At 36.6% G+C, this 22,512-nt stretch overlaps 1 protein-coding gene across 1 annotated transcript in view; it reads left to right on the top strand.

The window, feature by feature from the left end:
• The window catches only part of LOC141432577 (uncharacterized), a 347,176-nt gene that overhangs the window by 227,745 nt on the left and 96,919 nt on the right, over positions 1-22,512 (top strand). The window contains 1 exon segment of the mRNA XM_074094201.1: positions 16,108-16,333. Within this exon segment, the coding sequence (XP_073950302.1) occupies positions 16,108-16,333 (226 nt within the window).

Genomic DNA, 22,512 nt, shown 5'->3' with positions numbered 1-22,512 from the left:
TAAAAAGCCGGCCAAGAGCGTGTCGGACACGCTCAAAATAAGGTTCCGTAGCCATTACGAAAAAATGAAGTAATATTTTTCTAAGGATTTCGTATTTTATACGGAATCTTCCAAGTTTAGGTATATTTTATACCTTAGGCTGCTATTTACTCATAAACTATATATGTTTATAGTTTTACTTGAAAGATTGATACATTTACTCCCATCCTGAATTTTTTTTAAAATTTCCACCCACCGGTTTAGATTTTAGAGGGGGGGGAGGGACGCTCGATTTTAATGAAAATTTTCACTTTAAAGTTGAATATTTCGCAATCAAATCACTGAATCGAAAAATCGTCTTAGCAAACCCAACGATACCCCACACTATAGGGCTCGATGAGAAAAAAAAATCACCCCCACTTTACGTCTATGGGAGGTACCCTAAAAAAAGTTTTTTTTTTAATTTTTAACTGTACCATTTTGTCGGCATAGTTTACTTATATATCCGTGCAAAATTACAGCTTTCTAGCATTGATAGTCTCTGAGCAAAGCCGCGGACGGACAGACAGACAGACAGACAGACATGGCGAAACTATAAGGGTTCCGTCTTTGCCATTTTGGCTCCGGAACCCTAAAAATAAAGCTAGTACCCTGAGCTACTCTCAATCGCTACCTTTCACGAGACAGCTAAGCATAATTGCGTGTAACTTGAGAATAGTTTCTGCTATCGCTATCTATAACACCAATTAGTGGGTAGCTCTACCGACGGCAGCCGCGGCGGTGAAAAACGACCCGCGGTTTGTACCCCTGGCAAACGATTCAATGGCGAAGATACAATAGCTATGGAATTCACCTTTTCGGTACTACCTTTTCGTTGAATTTAATGTTATGTTTTCGTTCGGACATTGCACGCGATGCTTTAAATGTTTAAAGTGGCGAGTGGATAGCCCTTGTTTTTTACCCACAATATAATCTCATAATATATGAACGTGTAACGGAGATGTATTTTGTGATAACACATGCAATTTTAAGTTACACTTAAACAACGAATATTGTACCTAATGAAGATTTAAAATAACTGTGTTGTTTTATTTCAAATGTTTTTCATGATTATTGATTTGTTATGCAAGGCTGGAAAGTTATCTAAAGAGATATAATTAAGTATTATATTGTATTGTAACTCTTTATTGTACATAAAACATACGAAAATTACAATTGACAAGAGAAAGAGATGTACAAAGGCGAACTTATCCCTTAAAGGGATCTCTTCCATTTAACCTTTGAACGATTCATTACTGTTTATTGTAATGATGGCCATCATTCCATCCTTTTTAAAAAATATTGCAAACCTCTTTTTACGCAAGTAAAACCTGAATAAATAATAAATTTATACTGTAAATGTACTGGATATGCAGTTTGCTATTTTGGTAGTACAATAAATGGAAATAAATTGGTATTTATTGGGTTTCTATGAAAAAAAAGAAGATTTTAGTGTTGTTTGAACGATCGATGGCATGGTAAATTATGATTTTAATAGGCCCAGTCAATAAAGGTATATTCAGTTAATTTTGTAATTGACTCGTGTATGAGACTGAATTCATTCGGTAGCTACAAAACATCCAAACTGGCGGTGTACATGTATGTACATACATCCAATATTTTCAACATGCTGCACTTATCCGGCCCGGATTTTGTTTTAATTTAATTTAGAATAAACCTTTTAGCCAATTGCATTCAGCCCACAATCCACTGGTCCATCACGATTGAATTCAAATCCCATCAAGCTTCTGTACTACAAACGTTACGTACGGACATGTCTGTAACAGTAATTAGAATCGAACATAAGCCAGCTTCGACATCAATCAATAAGCATACACAAATAAACCTTCTGGCTGTTTGTACGTAATATCTCGTAAATTACTTATAGATGTATGTTCGGTGTAGGCATGGCTTCGGGCGCTTTGATCGACGACTGAGATAATCACGTCGCGTCACAGAAAGGGGATCATTGCTTGTACGAGCACGCAAATAAGGGAGAAGTTAGTTTTGATTATGACATATGTTACGTACCTAATGCTTGTTCATAGTGGAGATATTTCACCTCAATAACTTTAACAAAACGTTACTTACGGCATGCTAGGCAATGCAAATATATGGCATCGGTGCAGATATCTCCCTATGTACAAGAGACACATTTTAATGCCTTCGGCAAACTGTGTGTAAGCGAAGCGATGCAGTCGTCATGTTTACGTTATCATACTCAAATGAGGAGTGGGACTTTTATTCATTTAAGTAGTAAGCCGAACACAAACAAGTACAACGCAATCACGTCAATGTGATGAAATTAAATCTATTTACTGTGAGACATAGAAATAATTATAAAAATAAGATACACGATTTACTCAGGCATTATTTAATAGCCGTCTGTTTCGAACCAATTAGTGGTTCCGTGAACTCCTCTGTTCGAGGTCTCCTTGACAAGAAACCACTGATTGGTCCGAAACGTGTCGGGCATACCTCCGCTTTTAATACGTGAGTAACTCATATGTTATTTTATAAGCATGCAAATATTTTTATGCTTTTAAAAGTTATTGTGTAAGTGTAATGTAAGGAAAACAATCAATCATACCAAAATAATCAAGGAAGTGCAGTAATTATTTTATATGGCAACACTTGGAATTGCACTTCGAAAGCTGTAAGCCGCGAGAGATCCTCGCATCCCCAGCTTACAATTCCACATACACGGTTTACTGGCCATAAAAAATATCTGCGTGTTTTTTACGCCCAGTCGAGGATTTTAACGATTCATTTTTTTCTCGCAGATCTATTTACGGCGCGTAAACCCGGGGATATAAATATGAGTGCATTCGTAAAAGTTTCGCTGGGTTAAATTTCAATTGGTGATGCTTAATTTAGGAAGTTTGTTTTATAAGGCTTCTATGTAAAGCGAGTCCTATTACTCGGCGAAGGGTTTTCGTCTCAAGGGAAGTCTAAAACAGATAAAGAAAACGTAATTCAGTCCAAATTAACCGATATTAAAGTGCCGTATGTAAAGACCATCAAACTCGTAATTTGTGTAATACAGTTGTTAGTAAATAAGCACGCAATATGTAATATATGTAGATAAATGACAAATCAACGTTATGTTAAGATACTTATCCCCAACCTATTTGAACCTACCCAACCCTATAAAAATGACGCCTAAGCTTAAATTAGTATATTTTTTATCGAGGGACTACAATAAGCCAATACATATACCCGACGTGGTTAGCCTTCGATTGCAAAAATAAAATAGTAATTTCTGTGAAAGAATTAATGCGTTTCTTATTCATCCAGTCCATAAAACTTTCATAGGTTTTATATAAATCTTTCTAGATTTCGGCGGTAAAAGATTATAAATTATTTATTTTGCTCTTTGCTCGACATCATAATTTTAACTATCACTTGACGACATTGTGAGAATAATCAATTTATTTTAATCGTTTATGAAATCATAAGCAAATACGCTCTACAGTCCTGGATTTGTCAATAGGCCGTATAGGCCGCGGCCTAGGGGCGGCAGATTTCAAGGAGAAAATTATTTTAGAAAGTTACATAGGGCGGCGGATATAAAGTGGCCTACACTCCTAAAAAACATAAATCCGCCTCTGGCTCTACAACAATTTCAAAATTTTCGCAGTAAGTATTTTTTCCAACCAGGTCCATACACGAACTGGAATAAATAGAATGGCGCCACCTTCTATACGGAAAAAGCATAGAACTAAGACCACGTAAACTAAGAACGTAACATTTTCGTCATGAAAATGGTCCACACACAATCTTAGTTTATTCCAAAAACTAAGCAAGTACTGGTTGTTTGAGTTTATCTAAGTCACTCGAAGTAAATTAAAAAAAAATACTTTTACTCCCTATAGGGACTAAAGTACTCACTTTACTCCCGCCTCTTAAGGCTATATTGACCTACTTTTAGAGCATAAGAAGTGAAAACAAAATTTTTACCTAGCTTCTTCGCTACCAAAAAATTTTTCGTGTATAGTACATTAGCAGGTACGGACCTCCGCAAAATAACCCGAATCAATCGCTTATGAATCAGTAGCGAATCAGTCTATACTAAACACAGAGTGCTGTATAAATCGAAAAGGTTCTTATTTTAATGCATGTATTTGTGCAAATCGTGTAATATGTTAACATTTTATGTTAAAAGTATCTGGGCGACCGAGCTTTGCTCGTGCTATAACTCGATAATAAGTGTTTTCCCAGAGATAAGACCAAGCTAGATCAATTTGTCATCCCCGAAAATCCCCACATACCAAATTTCCGCCGTTTCCGAGATCCCCGAAATATATACAAGAATTGCTCGTTTAAAGGTATTAGATGTAAAGTTAAAACAATTTAAACATCATTGTAAGACCAAAAGAACTTATTAATATGACTGTTACAATACATATTCAGATAGTGATTTCAAAAGCTGTCAACTCCGTTCTAACGTCGTAGGTAAAAATACGTCGGTGTGACTTAGTTAGCATAAGAGTGATGAAATTACGGCTCTAGTTATAGCGTTATCAACATCTTTCGTTCCCCATTAGCCACTTTAACCCAAACATGATAGTCGTTACGACCCGGTTATGCCTGCGTCACGCGCTCTCGACTCGTTACCACGCGTTGATGACCCGCCATAAGGGGGTTATTGCCGGTTTTTACTTGCCACGGCGTGACAACGGGCCGCATTGTTACTGAACATTCGCGCAATGCCACCTCGTAATCACTCACGGTTACCACTAAAGCTGTAGCGTTTCTGTAGCGTTTCATTATGACATTTATATGTAGCAGGGCTACGGCACATGCTGGGCTGAGTCCTTTTGGCATCACACTACAGCGCAATGTCTCTAATTTTTCTTATTTCTTCTATTTATGTGTTTACTGTATTTTTGTTGTGATGTACCTAGTCTGTTTTAAAATGTCAATAAGGGACTGTTTCACCATCCATTGATTAGCGTTAACCGACGGTTAAATGTGATGCCGTCTGTATCTATTCGAACAAAACAAATAGAGACGGCATCAGATTTAACCGTCACTTAACACTAATCAATGGATGGTGAAACAGCCCCTAAATGTTGTGAGTTAGAGTTTTAGTTTGAAATATAATTCATCAATAATACTACAATCTTACTAAAAGAATTTCTTTGCTCACCCGCGACCTTATGATAGTTAAGTTTATGGAAAATATGCGTGTTCATGCAGTTCCTCCACCTCCACACTGTAAGAACACACAAATCATCAGCTCATGAGCTCTGGTTGAGTTCAAAACGCGTCAGTGTAGTGTGGTGGTGGTGACAGATGGGGTTGTGTGATTTGTGTGTGTTCTTAGTGTGGAGGTGGAGAAACTGCGTGAACACGCATATTTTGCATAAACTTAACTATCATAAGGTCGCGGGTGAGCATAGAAAATTATTTTAGTTCATTGATATGGACTTCCGCAAAGTAACGCCTGATTCAATAAATTACTACAATCTTGTTCGTGCCGTGCCTGGTTTTAAATAGAATAAGACGGACCCATCTTCAAACTTTAAACCACTTCAAACTTCCTGTGGGTGTCAAAGGCAACTGAGGAACCTAATGTAAGAGTGGACAGCAGAGCACTCTATTTCCAACTACGAAATCTGGGCTCCATCACTTTGGTATGGACGGCAAGGTGAAACTGCTAAACTATTCCTCAAGAAAGTCATAAAGAAGGTTCACCACTGATCCTCACCCACTCTATCAAGAGTGTAACGACTGTCCACTATTAAAATAGGAACACTTACAGCAATGTTTTACAAATCGTAAAACAGCTACTCCGTTCGGCTTAGGTGTCATTTTTTACGAATGCTTGCGTTGATATAGTTGAAGATACGCCACTTTGGCACAACGCATGTACTTAAGCAATAATCTTCTGGTCTTACAAAGCATCAAATTAGGTACTTTAATTATAAATTCCAACTAAATACTATTCCATAGCGTGCAAACAGTAAACGCCGTTTTAACTTTACTTGACTTTTCATTAAACTGATGTACTCGTATACCAAACTCCGGGCTTGTGCTAGCCACTTCGCGTTAGTGTTTCCAAGCTCTTTGGGCCATTCAATTTGCGTTGTGTGGGCTCAGAGCATTTGGTAATCAGTCACGCGATACCTCTCCTAATATCCTGTCATAACACGTGATGTGAACAAACGAGCATCGTCAGCTATCACGGGCCCCACAGAGATTAGTTTTCGTTCTTGACCCCATTCGGGTAGGCAGTGATATTTCCCTTCGAGTGGCAATCCACGTTCTTTCCAGGGATTGCAATAAGTACTCATTTTGGTTTCAAGTAGGCAAACGAGCCCGTCGTCATGACAATGATTTCTTTTGATGATGGATATTACCTTAGGCCTCATACACAATTTCCGTTCGGGGCGAATCTAAATAAGTATACAATGTTTCTAGTTTAAGCAATCAATTAAGTCTGCGTATTTTATCATTATAGGTTTACGTTATATAAAAATACAATTGTAAGTATTTTGTTTATACCTACTGACTGGTACATACGTATAGTAAACCTATCTAAAATGATTCATTCCATAAACGATAACAGCATATCTTTATTCAGTAATAATCTAACGTAAAAACAATGCAAATTTTCGTGTAATTTATTACTGACACGAGTGATATAGTGAAACTACTCAAAATAGCCGGGAATTCAAATAAAGGGTAGAGTTTAACTCAATCGCTGCGACATTGTACTGTCATTAGGTATGTACGTTCCGTGCCATTTTCCCGCTTAGCGAGTTGTGAACAGTGAAAGTGTTAAATTAGAGCTAACAAGAGTTGGGACGGTTTCGCAACTCGTGTTCGTTAATCACAGAGGAGAATGCAATAATCAAAGTATGGCTCCATGGGGACAACCATTTGAAGGAACTGATGAACAAAGAAGAGTTTTGGTGACACGAAATAGATGGCAAAGGAATTGAATTTTAATACAAGTACAAATAAATTTATTTCGCTTAACATATGGTACCAAAGATGGAACATAGTATAGTGATCAGATCACATGTTTCACGAGTTTTTGGCATGCAAAATATTTACTACAAACTAGTAGGTTGATACCATCAGCCAAATATGTGGTCTATCAATTTTCAAACAAGTTCCTAACAAATGAATATGTCGCTAAAGTCGAACTTTCAAGTTGACAGGCACGTCTATTGGCATTATTGTTTTATGACATGCAAAGGATTATCAACTTTAGGGTGGTAGAGCACATATTTGGCTGATAGTACCTAATTAGGTACATTCAGTTTAAGTGCTCAAACGTACATAGGGTCATTGGTCAAAAGAGGAAAAATATTCATCAACACTATTCTACTCTTAGAATGCTTTTCCAACAAGCCATACTTTGAGTTTGTATTTACAATACAATACAATAACTCTTTATTGCACACCAACACATAGCAGGCAGTACAGAAAACACACCTATACCTATACACACATTTACACACCTATACACAGAGACTTTCTGAGGTTAAGCAATAGGCGGCCTAAATTAAAAATTAAACGAACGAACGAGCGGGATTTAAATGTATTTAAAGGATTTATTTTTAAATCATCGCTTAATCGATAAAAAAAAATTGTCGACATGTAAAAAGATAAAATACTTTATTTCAGACCAAACAAAAGTCCATATTTTTTGTTAGTACGATAATGATTATTGCAATTCAGTTTTCGGTTTTCTTTGGTCAGCTATAGTAAAAATCCTAAAAACACATCTATAGAGGTTTCAGTCAAACCAACTGATCAACTGCGTAAATATTATTGAGTAATTTGAAGATATCTGGTATACCTACATTGTTGGTGTCGCCAACTGGTTGTACTGCCGTGGTGTTCCAATTAGTCTTTTAAAATATTGATTGATCCAGATTTAACTTTGCTGAGTTTTTGCTTTGAAATACGAGGTGGTAGCAGAAGAGCAAAGTAAAAACGGTATATTTGTTTGTGTCTTTACATAGCTTTTAGTCTCGCATTGACTCACTATTAATGCCCTTTTTTTCGATCAAAAATCTGCGAATACCACAATAAACAAACTCAATTCATTTGAAAAATGAGAATGCAAATTAATATCCATCAAACCGCAAATAAATACTTTGTTCCCATGACACCAAACTGCTAAATACCAGCTCATAGTAAAGAAAACCACAACAAAACGGATTAATTAATTAACAAACTGCAAACCGACACGATGCAAACCCTAATTTGAATTGTATATTGGAAATAACATCGGCATCGAATGATTGGAATTGAAACGCGCTAAACGTATGGCTGTGTTGAGCAGGTAGTGGGAGCAAACTTTAAGCTCGACGAGAGAGATTTTGAAGCACTTTTAGGTGACTTATAATGCCTCTAAATATTTTTATTAACCCCCGATACAAGAAAGGTGTTATAAATTTGACACTAATGTCTGTTTGTCTATCTGGTGGCAGCTCTCAAACGGGTGGACCCGGATGTGGCGAGTGCGATAGTTCTTATAGATATTAAATGATATTGTGCCGAATAACTCACGTCTTATATCGAGTTTAGCTCGACATGTTTCATGTTTGTTCAGTTTCGTGGTGTAAAAAAGCGAGTTTGAGTTCCAGTAGAAGTGGGCAACTTGTTAGGAAGAGGGTAGATCAGTTACGTCCCATTTATTTATCATACCCGCAATTCTCCAGTCATCTCGTGATCATGGCGCATGCAACTGGGCCGGAATATCGAGCTTCTCCAAAATTAAGGTACGCGGAACCAAACCCGAATATAAATCATAAAGTTAGTAATGTCCGTTGCGTTTTTGAGATGTTGCACTTTGAAATGATAATTTTGGGGATTTTCAACTTTTATATGTTGGTTATAATTATTTTTGGTCAAATTTCATCCCAACAACAACAGTGACGTTCTACGCATGCTCTACTTTCGGTTTCTCTTCATTTACGGGTCAGTAGGGGATAATCGTAGTGTAACCGGTATCGCAGGCCCTCCTGTAATTGTGCACTAATCATCGCTTCAGACCCTGATTATACTAGTTAGTAATTACAGTGGTAATACCAAAGACTGAGAGGAAAAAGACGTCCAATTGTTGCAAGTAATTGACTTAACTGTAGATAGTAGTGTACTTGTGATTGAGCAATGTGATTCCGAGAAATATAGAACCTTGCATTGTTATAAATCCAAGCCGCAAGGTTTTTTTTATTTAATAAAATTTTAATATTATTCTTAACACGGATTTAAGATTCGCTATTTTTCCAACAAACATTTCATAAATATTATGACATCGACAACGATTCATCGAATATTCCATTTCCGTATTTTTGCTTAGGTAGCGTGACATTTACATATTTAGCGATTAAGAAAATTACTCGAACCACAGTTTTTTTTAATATTATTTGTAGGTATGTATTATACTGTTATTTCTTTAATACACAGCTAAAATAACTAATTTATATGTTTTTACTTGCTAATTGGACACGGCAAAAGAAAATAAGATCTCAATGAAATCATGAAACAAAATCTAAGTAATATTACCTGCTATTAGCTAATAATATGCTTTTATTTGTTTGAAAGTATATAACTTAGCAGATTATTTTGTTGTCACTTTGCCTTGCATTTATTAAATAAAATAAATGTATTTATTTGATTACTGTAAAATATTGTTAGCCAACTAACAAAGTATCAATTTATGACAAAGTAGTTGGTTATAATCATATGTAAGTACTGCATCATAAATGGTAGGTACATTCGATTGGGTATGATTTTATCGATTATCTAATAAATGCGTTTCTGGTCACCTAGGTAATAAATAATATTTGTTCCTAAAATAGTAGATCTGTCACCTAAATTGAACCACCAAATAATATTAAAACGGTTACCTAAATATTAATTAAAAATAATATCGATCATCAAATAATTATAATGAGTTCCAAAATAATAAATGTGTCACTAAAATTGAATTGCCAAACAATATAGAAATGGCTACCCAAAAATTAATTATAATCACTGGAAAATAATATTGATCATCAAATAATTGAACTGAAATTTAACGATACAATTAATGAAATAGTAATAATAGTATGGTCTCACAAATTACATCAATTGACTCAGCCCCAAACTAAGCAAAGCTTGTTCTATGAGTGCTAAACAATGGATAGACATACATATATACTTAAATACATACAAACATCCAAAACTCAAGTAACTACTACAAACATTCGTATTCATCATACAAGTATTAGCAAAAATTGTTCTGTTTTGGTACTTCGCCGGCCGCTGCCGCGGTCACGCTCGCTTCGCTCTCGTCGTCGTACCTAACCAGACCTACCTTAGTAGAATAGGTAGAAGCATTATAATTAAGGAACTGATATATTTACCTATTAGGTGAAAGATCTATTATTTTAGGTACAAATGTATTATTGCTGAACAGATTTTATATTCAGGGTATAAAAAAGTGATCAAACTATTTATCTATTTAAGATACTTATTTTCATACTTAGATACAGTTTTGACTAATTTGATGACTAATATATTTCTTAGGGATAGATATAAAAATTAGGGTATCGCAGTTTTGTGACAAATCTAAATTTAAGTGACAGAAAATATAGTTCCCCATTCGATTTGACAACTTTTTACAGCTGAAAAACTCCGCTGCGAGACTTGTGCATTTTTGTACATGTTGTGTTTTTGATAATAATTGTTTTAATACTTTACCTCTAAACACGATTCATTATTTTACGTAAATATGTTGTAAGCTTATAAGAGTAGGTAATCCTTCGTTTTCAAACGCAGACTAATGAATCGGCTTACAAGTAGCTCTTCAAATGGAGTGGTTTCAATATTTCCTTTTGCAATTTCTGCTCCCTTATAATACCTATTTTAATCTAATGTCAACGGAACATCGTTCCAGCTCCGTGGGATAGGTAATGCATGAAAGTGTATGAAAAGAATTGTAGGTGTACCGTGGTTGATCATGATGATTATTTTCTTGAAAATGGATGTTTTGTACTCAGCAGCTTCATACAAATAGTTATTACTTTAAAAAAACGGCCAAATACGAGTCGAGGCTTAAAAGCAAGCAGAAAATAAGTTTGTTTGCGCATATGATATAAATTTCAGTTTGATACTCCTTTTGATGAACGAAACCCTAAAAAATGCTGTTTGAATACAATTGCAGTAAATCCATAATGCGACGCTTGAAAATGCATGTCGAGAAGACAGCTAGCTACCTTTTTCCGTACAAAAGAAAACGTTGTTTAATAAACACAGAGTTTTGAAACGAATTTCATGTTGCAATTAAGTACGAGTATAATACTAGCAAGCAACATTATTGTTCGCATTGTGTAAAACGTTGAATAGTTCCTCCGCTGTCTAGGAGAAGTCTAAGTTTAATTTATTACTTACTTCCTTCGCATTGCTTTAATACTTTTTTGTAAGGTCTTTTATATAGAACTGCTTATGCAGTTAACTACATCAAAGTCGCTGGCTGCAGTGGAATTTAAATTTATTTTTTGTTGTTCACTGTGTCGACTGTCAAGCTATATAAATTGTAGCCTATTTTGGAACCTTTTCTAAAATGTATCTTTTGACTCGAGTGGCAATCTCACTAATATTTCATAATGTTATTGGCATTAAAGATTATCAAATCATTGGTCAAATTATCTAAAGCATTGGTTTGGTACATATAAAGCAGCGGAGTTGAAATATTCAATTTTAAGTCTAAATCCCGCTTCGTAACTTTAAGGATTATGGGAGGGCAGCTTCAAAAGCTTTTATCCAATTATAAGGCACCTTTATATCAGGATCAAACTTTTGGACACCGGTATCTACAAACTCATATCTCACTACTACTTGTGCCATTAAGTATCTACTGTGTATAGCTATGTCCGAACAATGATAACATAATTATTGGTGGAACAAACTACCTGCTAGGATAAACAAGGATGTTAAGTCGAAAATACAAACTGAGACATGGATACACAGAAAAACCAGAAAAAGAGACCAGCGCTGGGAATCGAACCCGGGTCCTCAGCAATCCGTGCTGCGTGCTATAACCCCTACACCACCGCTGCAGCGGATATGGTTTTCACGGGATACCCGTAAAAGTAACAAATTTGGAGTTGAAACAAAAAATACAAAAAACTCCTAAAAACCAATCATAAGGATGTTAAGCTCATTATTAGTGCTAAAATATATGAACCTGTAAAGCTTATGCCATTGCAGGTTTAAAACTAAATCTAAATCGTATTTTAACGCTAAAACACATTTACATTAAAAATATAATCCACACAGACATATACACCTACCTACAGTAACAATTGGGCAGTAAATCTACGTGGTATTAGGGCGCGGTCCCAGCGCGCCCGGCGTAATGCGCGGCCTGCGTTGATTACGGAGCGATTATCCCCTGTTGACTGGTAATCATCTAAATACGACCTTGTTAATCACTGGCTTGTATTTGCTTGGGAACAGACGTATTTGTGTACTTGTGTGTTCGTTGATTTGAAAGGTTAGTGCCAGTACAGTCACCAGCTTTAATATCGTGCATAAAATATCTCCCAGTCGTATCAGATATTTATGCACCCTTGTTGTGTCAGATATTGGTGCTGGTGACTGTACTATCAACGACGCCATTGCTAATGATAATGATACTATGGCATTTTTTGCAAAATCTCTTCGATGTACAGTCACCAGCATCACTATCTGACAAAACAAAGCGAGCATAAATATCTAATACGCTCTTTTTTTTAAGTAAGAACTGTCAGATATTTTTGCATGCTCCGCTGTGGCAGATATTAATGCAGGTGACTGTATGTACCGAAATGTTTAAATAAATTGTTTCCTATGATTTAATACTTTATTTGGGCCATCCATCTGTGCGTGAGTTCCACTAAAGTACTTTAACGGTAACTAATGTCAGGTTCTCAAATCAAAGGGATTTGATCATTGGTTTGACACAGGCATAGGTGAAACAGTTACGTTATTTAGTATTTTATCAAATTGTTTGACATGTTTCGTTGAAGTTATACGTAAGCCACCAGAGTTCACAAAATAATTGGATCGTGCCACAGCCCAGCAAAATGGACATCGTAATCAAGCCTAGGTTTTAATGACACCCTTGTTGATGTTTCAGACACCTTAGCGTTGCCTGGTATTGTCTGCTGCCTTTTGTGAATCTGTGTGGACAAAATCCGCGTAGCGCCACTAATGATTAATGACTTTACTACTGGCATGTACAAAATCTCTTCTGATGTCTGTCTTACACAGCATGCAATTTATCGAGCAAAACAAAGCGCTCTGTTTTTTAAGTACGCTCAGTATAGAACTGTCAGATATTTGGTTGCATGCTCCGCTGTTACGGCAGATATTAATGACAGGTGATTTGCTGTATGTACCGAAAATGTTTAAATAAATTGTTTCCTATGATTTAATACTTTATTTGGGCCATCCATCTGTGCGTGAGTTCCACTAAAGTACTTTAACGGTAACATAATGTCAGGAAAATTCTCAAATCAAAGGGTTTGAGATCATTTGGTTTGACACAGGCATAGGTGATGGTTATATCGATAACCATGTGAAATCAGCTTTTACTTAGCGTGAATTGTATCGAGTTATTTTATCGGGAACCAATGTCACTATGTTATCAAATCCCTTTGATTTAATGGCGGGTTTGACATTGGTCATAGTTATAGTAATTTGGTACAACTCATACTTTACTAGTCCACACGAAATGTTTATGTACGTATGATGAATTTTACTACGCTCCATACAAGCCTTGCAGTGTGTATGAATGCCAAACTAACTTACTGTCCAATATTTTGGAGATAGAATATGACTATCCCAGATAACTTAAGTCAAATACGAGGATTCCTGAGCGGATAAAAACGATCAAGACTTTAGGATGCTTTTAGTACCTTCACTCTCTCAGGAGAAAGGTATATGTAATGTGGAGTAAAGGTTCACACAGGAACTTTATATTACTTATCTTTAAGCAAAAAGACGAAAGTAATATTTACTTATGCTTAAGCTACATAGTGCTGCAAAAAACTTGTCTGGTTTACATGCTTGGTTGCTGTGTGATATTTCTTCTTACATAATCATTTATGTATTTTAATGCGTTTGGTGTCTTGAAATGAATTCAGAATATTTCAGCGGAGGGTTAAGTTAGCGTGTTTGAACACCTTGGTGAAGGTTTTTCACTGATTTTTTGATTTATTACATCGCATCCGTTTGTCGCCGTTACACTTTGAACATCGACCAATGTATGGAAACCAAAATTTGTGAATCACGAAGAAAAAAAATACAGGTGTCCCATCAAAGTAACCCAATCTACCTGCAGAAATATTCCTGCTTATTTCTAAAACATAGTGTGTAAATAAAATCTATTTGCGGAATGTATGTAAGCTCATCACTTCAAAACGGCTGCACCTAATTGACTAACTTTTTGTTGTAGTCACAAAGTTTATGTGAGAAAAAAGTTTGAAAAAATAAAAATAATAAGTAGTACCTACTCTCATGCGAAGCCTGATCGGACAGCTAGTAATATATAATTATATCGCAATAGGGGCTTCAAAAAGAGCCCGAATAACGCTTAGTTAAACAAAATTTCACGCCCACTCGTGTAACGAAGACGATTCCACGCCAATTGCTTCGTCTCCAAACAATTTGGGGTATAATTGTGGGCCATTACCGTCACTGCGAGTATGGGCGCCAAATAAATAGTTGCTTGTAGTAATTATCAGAGCCTTTGTTCTCAAGTGACGAGCTGCGACGCACATTATAACTCGATTAAATCAGTCTGGAGCGGCGGTAATGGGATATTGTTAACTAGCAAACGTGATGGGTTGCTCTGTTTTTAGTTGATACAGTTATGATTCGCTTAACAAGACGTGTTAGCTGAAATCAGATTTTCAGAATTCTAACAGCGGAAATACTACATACACGAAATTATTTGGAGATAAATTGAAGGTGGAAATTTGCTTTGTTTTTCAGGATATAGTTATTGCATTAGTAACTGAGTAATTAAAAAAAAAACATATATTTCTAAGCGTTTTTTTGTTCCGTTGGTACGTTCCTAACGTCCCTTAATTGCTTTTAGACTAGCATTATTGATTCCTGAATGTGCTATGGTTATAAATACGTAAAAGTGTCTCCCTGCTAAACATGTCAAAGGCCCGACCGCGACTTCGTACGTACGGCGGAGCAGCGTGTTAATTAAACCTTCGAATAGTGACTGTTACCAAGGCCGTGGCTTATTTGCTATTCCGTGCAGCATTATGTCTAGATAACAATTCATGGACAACATACCTCAATGAAGCCCACTTCGATGTATGACGCTCGCTTAAGTCCGTAAAGCCGCAATAGTCCGCACCGCCACTTCACTAGCTAGTGTTAAGGCATATAAAGTTTGTTACTAATTACACACAAAAATATTTACAATGCCTATAATCACAATTAATATTTATTTTACAAAACCGAGCACAACCGCACCAATATATATCCACCGAAAGCTTTTTTGAAGTATCGCTGACAGCCACCTTTTTACGGTCGAAGGCGCGCGGCAAAGGACTTGCGCCAATCAGCCACCGACAGCAAAGAGGACGGAAATTCAAAAAATTGTTCGCCTTCCAAAATACTTGCACACAGCGAGAGCGAGCATTTTTGTAATACATCGCGTACCTGGCGTTTATCTACTATCGATCTACTATCTCTGTTCTAAAACTGTCAGAAAATGGCCAATATTAAATTATCACAAATTATTAGCAAATTATTTAAATAATATAGTCTGGTCGAAAAGAATGGGCGTGTTTTGAATTTGTGACTTATAGACTGGGCACAGTAAAAGAGAGATAAAAAAAAACGCGACTTGATTTATAGAGCGACCACGCCGTTACTCAAAATACGGAGACGGTATACATACGGAATCGCAGTGACATGCCGTAAGCGTCACGATTTTATCGTATACCTTCCACACCGCTGCTCTAACGACGTGGAATCACAGTGACGAGACCATTGCATTGAATGTATTGCTTTGGTGGGATGCAGCATTGCAGACCATTGCCATTGCTGACCGACTCTACCATTCTTCCCCAGGTGGCAACAACGCGTCTGCCGCTGCCGACGTTCTCGCCCCGCGCGGTGCTGATGTACAGCGCCGCGGTGGGCGGCGAGGGCTCGGTGGCACTGCAGTTGCGGGAAGCGGCGCCCGACGAGCTAGAAGCTGCCCGGCTCAGCCTTCACGACGACCGGCTCGCCATAGCATGCCACGAGCCCGACCTGCTGGCGGATCTGCTGCATGCCGCCGGGGCGTCCGACATCGGTGAGTGTTAATGCTGATAAGATTTTAACATCGGAACAGCTACATCATTATAGCCTCTTCGCCTCTGATGAGATGTGGTCAATCGCCGGTCAGTTTAAAAAAACCGGTCAAGAGCGTGTCGTACACGCCCAAAATAGGGTTCCGTAACCATTTAGAAAAAATAAAGTAATATTTTTCTATAAAATTCGTGTTTTATACGGAATCTTCCAAGTTTAGGTATATTTTATACCTTAGGCTGCTATTTACTCTTAAACTACTAATAATTCTCAAGCAAACTTAGCCGTTATAGTTTTCCTTGAAAGTTTGATATACTTACTACCATCCTGAATTTTTTCAAATTTTTTCATCCACCGGTTTAGATTTTAGAGGGGGGGACGCTCGATTTTCATGAAAATTTGCACTTTAAAGTTGAATATTTCGCAAACAAATCACTGAATGGAAAAATCGTCTAACGACCTATCCAACGATACCACACACTGTAGGGTAGGATGAGAAAAAAAACCACCCCCACTTTACGTCTATGGCAGGTACCCTAAAAAAATTTTTTTTAGATTTTTTTATTATGCTATTTTGTCGGCATAGTTTACATATATATCCGTGCAAAATAACAGCTTCCTAGCATTGATAGTCACTGAGCAAAGCCGCGGACGGACGGACATATAGACAGACAGACAGACCATTGCCATTTTGACTCCGGAACCCTAAAAACCATCAACATAAATGTTACCCAATTTGCCGATAGGTGGCGCTGTACCCCCGACGCTGAAATTCTACTTCGCGCTGTTAAGATTTTTCCTGAGGATATGCTTGATATTAGGTATTATAAATCTCGTTTTCAACTGCGTAGGTGGTCATTGGTCTTTGTCTAGTTGTCTTTCGTTCGGTCGTTCGTGGACAGTACCCGTACTGTTGAGTTGTCATGGTGTTAGGGGAAATTGTCCCGTTTTTAGCCTTTAAACTATAATATACCTTCTAACTATGCTCGTGTCCAAAATTAGGCAAACAGATTGACAAGACATAGCAAAAAAAAATAGGCCTAGGAATATGTGGATATAAATTTGACGATATAACCTTGTAGATGCGGAATGAAAATGTTTGTCACTTTTGGACTTTATTTTCATAGCTTTCGACCTGAAAATGACAAAAAGAATAACAACAAATAATAACGTAACGAAAACTTCACAATAGCGGGAATTGTTCCAAGCAAACCGATGGCAGTTAATTCGAATGACATAGATATAATATAAATTTCAATAAAACAAAATGGCGTCCTTACCGATGTTCAACATTTTTTCGAAATCTTTCAAATAAAAGATTTATTTTATTATTATTTCGTATTAAGTTTTTATCTAACATCGATATCAAGTTTTTTTTATATCGATATTACAGCACAAGTTGGTTCGCCTAATTCTGGACTCGAGTATAAAAAAGTCGTATTTTAAGTCCGCCTATTGTGACGGTGGGGAACTACACGGAACCCTACACTGAACATGGACCGGCATGCACTTGACCGGTTTTTATTTAAATGTATAGTTGAAGTTCTAATACTATTTGTGTTATCGATTCAAATTATTCCAATATACACTTACAAATACACTTTTAGCCTAACTCTAACGGTCTCAGCCATTATATTTTTATCTTTGGAAGCCTACAGCTGTGAAATTGCACATAGTTTCTTTATGGCGGCCGGATAGACCCCCGCTTCCTCTGGGAGCGGGCTAAATGGCGTATGAACGATTTTTAACCTTTTTATATTTGTTGGGCATCGCGTGCCGGAGTTATGGTGCCCTTACCTTATCTGATTCGGTGGGTTACCTTATACATATATGTATATGTGCTGATTTTGACTGATAGATTTATTTGAAAAATTCTAGGTATCTCGTTGAGATAGCATTAACTAATTATCGTAAGACGTACAAATATTATAGGTTAAATTACATCATTACAATCGCATCGAAAAAGAACTGTAGTATCTATTGGTAAGCTAGATAGAATAGCTTTAGTAACAAAAAAACGCTCAAGGATCAACTCCTTATACAATATTATAAAATCAAAAGTAACTCTGTCCATCCGTTCATGTTAACTGCTGAACCGGTTCAGATCAAATTTGGTGTGGAAATTTTGTAAAACCTAGGAATGACATAATTGCAAAATTCCCGCTGGCTAGCGATAAACAAAGTCTTGACTGAGAATGTCGCGGGCAAAAGCTAGTATTAAATAACCATAAAAGTACAGTCAACAAAAATTGGCATTCAGATGTCGTTTCCCGCACTCACTGGTTTTATTCGAGCACTGAGAAGAATCATGAAGAAGTATTCTGCAACACGCTGCTATCACATTCCATCAAATAACAGTGCGCCAAATGACATTTTCTGAATTAATTCCTTAAGATAAGATCGCTATATTGTTTGACAAGTCACTTACACTTAACTTATGCTGCAGATTACTTTGTTCGATTTATTGCTGACATATATGTATCAGTGACATAGAGGTTATGTTGCATCTTATAACTTCTCAATAATTTGTATTATCATAAATCATTGATTCCATGATCTAAAGTGATCTAATCTTATCTTGTTTAAAAGTATTGATAAATTAAGAGTTTTTTGTAGCCAAATATAAAATGAGTTATTTTTATACACATAATACATAAAGTACTTTAGTATTTCCCTCTTTTTGCTTGCGGTTGACGCTATCTGTACCAGACGCCCATATAAAAAAGTACTTACATCTGCAATGGTTCCACTGTAGTTTTACCCACTGCAATCCGGACGCTGTCAAGTATTTGAAATTCAAATATCGAATTTTGCATTCGAAACTGGCTCTGAGCACCTCCGGGCTGGACGTTTTGCTATCAGACATTTAGATCTGGTGATAGCCTCGAAACTAGGTCACATAGAAGGCACGTTCAAACATGTACTGTTTCTGCGTGCACAAATTGCGACACGTTGAATTTAAGTGGACGATCGAACCCGGGACCTCAAGCTTCGTATTCAGGTTCACCACTTGGCCATCCGATCGTCGGATCATAAGGTCATGAAGACTTTAGTTAAACAAGTATTTAGTACGAGTAGAATGCCTCAATACAATTTTTCTCCTTTGGGTATACAAATGAAACGTCATACATAAAGCAGTGTATTGCAGTCAGTTTATAAAAAAACAACAATTGCTCAACTTGACGTTAACTAACTTAGTTGACTGGCCGTAGCTCAGGAAGACGTAGCACTTGCTACGAACAGCATAATGCATAATTTAAAAACGAATATTTAAAATTGTAAGAATAAATAGCCTGCATACTCGTAGTAGACATGCAGCGTGTAATTTTTCTAAGAATTTATGACAGTAAATATTTTAGTAGAATTTTTATTAAAAACGCCTCTCGTGGACTTTGAGTCTCCTTTACTTTAAAAATTAAGAATATTAAAACGAGCACACAAAGGCGCCTTGGAAAAAGTCTATTGAAGCTATATAATCAGCTTAGAACAATGAAAATACTTGATCAGCTTCCTGTACGTTGGTCGGTTTTATAAAAATGAGAAATGGCTGCATGCCGTAAGTGTTCAGCAATTCATGTTTCCATCTATTAATGCCCTTTTGAATTTTAAGTAAATGGCTATGAAACAAGAAACTTTTTTTTGCCTATCTCAGCGCTTTAGACTACAGTCTACAGCTACAGCTGTAGACGTAAGTACTTGTACTATTATCTTTTCTATGACGTAAGCAAAGCCACCGCCAGGCTCAAATAACACTGGCAAGCCATGTCAGCCGCATGCACCCAGGGCTACTACTTGTACTATTGTCACTCTGTGTATACCTTGATACCTCTATCGGCGCGGGAAGTCAAGGTGAAAATGGCGGAATGACCTAGATGCATTTTAGAGTGACTGGCCAGATGTAAATACAGACAAAGTGAGTTGGAAATCCAGAGGAGAGGCCTTGGCGGGAGTCATGGGATACTGCAGGCATTTTGACGATTGTGATAAATTTTTATATTTTTAGCAGAGTTCAAAAAAAGAGAGATTTTTTTTTTAATTCGATTGTTTTTTATGTGTGTGTTACCATCTTACTTACCATGTACTTCCTATTAGTTAGACGGACGGTACTCTTTTATGTCAGCGACGTTATACGTGTGAAGAATAAAAAAATCTTAGAAGTTTTCGACCTACTGGATCTTAATGTAAAAGCAATTTAATGTTCTTGATCTACTCGTACTAAGTGTAATCGTGGTAAAATCTAAATTTTCTCAATATGTATCTATTTAATATTACAGTGGTTAAAGCGAGTCTAGTTGAATTGGTCTTCATTACAATTTGCCCCCTCGGGTGCCGCTTGCACGGCGCGACGTCAACTTGTCAAAATTCACTTGGAACTCGCCTCAATCTTGCTTAAAAATGCAAACTCATGCAAACGAGCTCTGAAGGTCCCTTAATTGAATTAGACGTCCTTAAACGGACGACGCCAATGTCTCGGTTCAAATTAAAAATATCCACGATTTTATACAGTACTGCTTTATTGCGTTAGGACATTAAAACCTTAAAATAATAAATAAATATCACGGGACAATTCACACCAATTGACCTAGTCCCAAAGTAAGCTTAGCAACGCTTGTGTTATGGGTATATAAATATGTAGATACAAACTTAAATAGTTACACATTAAACACCCAAGACCCGTCATTTCAGTTTGTCAATTGTGTTTTGTTTATTTGCTTTTGTACAATAAAGAGTTTACTTAAATACATACAAATATCTGCCCCGACACGGGAATCAAACCCGAGACCTCAAGCTTCGTAGTCAGGTTCTCTAACCACTAGGCCATCTGGTCGTCTGCATTACAAGTTATAACTGTATTTTAATGGTTTATGAATAATTTTATTTAAAACAGTATGAAGCTGTCCATATCTTTCCAACGTAGAACTCTGCCCGGGAATGTCAAGGGGGGGTTATTTGATAGGTTATTTTTGTAATAATTGCTCATGATTTAAAAATAAAAACTTTTAAAGTTTTAACAAATAGATAGTTACTCTGTGCACAAAATTACATAGCTAATAGATAATATTTATTATTGCATAAAAGATAACATTTTCGGCGGCGTTCGCGCTACGTGGCACTACACTTTGGATCTATTCGCGAGTTCCGATTTGCAATAAATTGATAACAATAATTAGTAGCATCCGAATTGACTTTGTGCAAATCCATACCAGTGGCATGGCGCCATTAAACTTGATCCCAACAAGATTGCCCATTTTAGGGGTTCCGGAGCCAAAAATGGCAAAAACGGAACCCTTATAGTTTCGCCATGTCTGTCTGGCTGTCTCTCTGTCTGTCTGTCTTTCTGTCTGTCTATAATTTGCACGGATAAATATGTAAATTATGCCGACATGGTAAATAAAAAAATATTTTTTTTCTCATCCAACCTATAGTGTGGGGTATCGTTGGATAGGTATTACACCATTAGGGTTGCTACGACGATTTTGCGATTCAGTGATTTTTTGCTACATATCAACTTTAAAGAGCAAATTTCATTAGTCGAGCGTCCCCCCTCCCCCCCCGCCTCTAAGGCAATAATAGCGGTATTCTTAAAAAAAACTTACGACTTATTTTTTACCTTGTATACCTAATGCAGAATGTCATATGCTACACTATCGTATAAATAACTCCATAGGATTATTTATTTGTAGCTCCAAGGTGATTTTTTTGAGATTTGTTTTTTACCTTAACAGGCAGAATTTTATTAGTTTTGCTGTACCATTTTCTCTAACATAATTGTAGGTAGGTTCAGTTAAAGTGTAAGTCCTTTCGCCGTACTAAATGATACCATAAGTTTACGAATCATAATCAACATGATTCTGATTCTGATTGTACTGAACATAGATAGACGTGTAATACGTACTAAATAATTAATTGCTGTAGGTATTCACCATGTAAATATGCCAGAATTCCATTAGCAGCCCCGAGGAGTGTTTAAATAGCATACGGCAAACAAGTTCATTATCCCTTCAGTGTACATTAGCCGGAATAATTTAGGTATATAAACTTTTCGACTGCTATAATTCGGCCATTCAATGCGGTTACCATCGTTGGCTTCAAATAATGTTGAAGTATTATCCCACTAAAACGGAAGTGTGTGTGTGCCAAAACGGTTAGCTGGAATTTGTAACAGAATTAGTTTATACCCTA

The sequence above is a fragment of the Choristoneura fumiferana genome, chromosome 11, assembly GCF_025370935.1.
Source record: "Choristoneura fumiferana chromosome 11, NRCan_CFum_1, whole genome shotgun sequence".
NCBI lineage: Eukaryota > Metazoa > Arthropoda > Insecta > Lepidoptera > Tortricidae > Choristoneura > Choristoneura fumiferana.
Note: the sequence above shows the minus strand (reverse complement) of the source record. Positions and strands in the feature narration are given on the sequence as shown.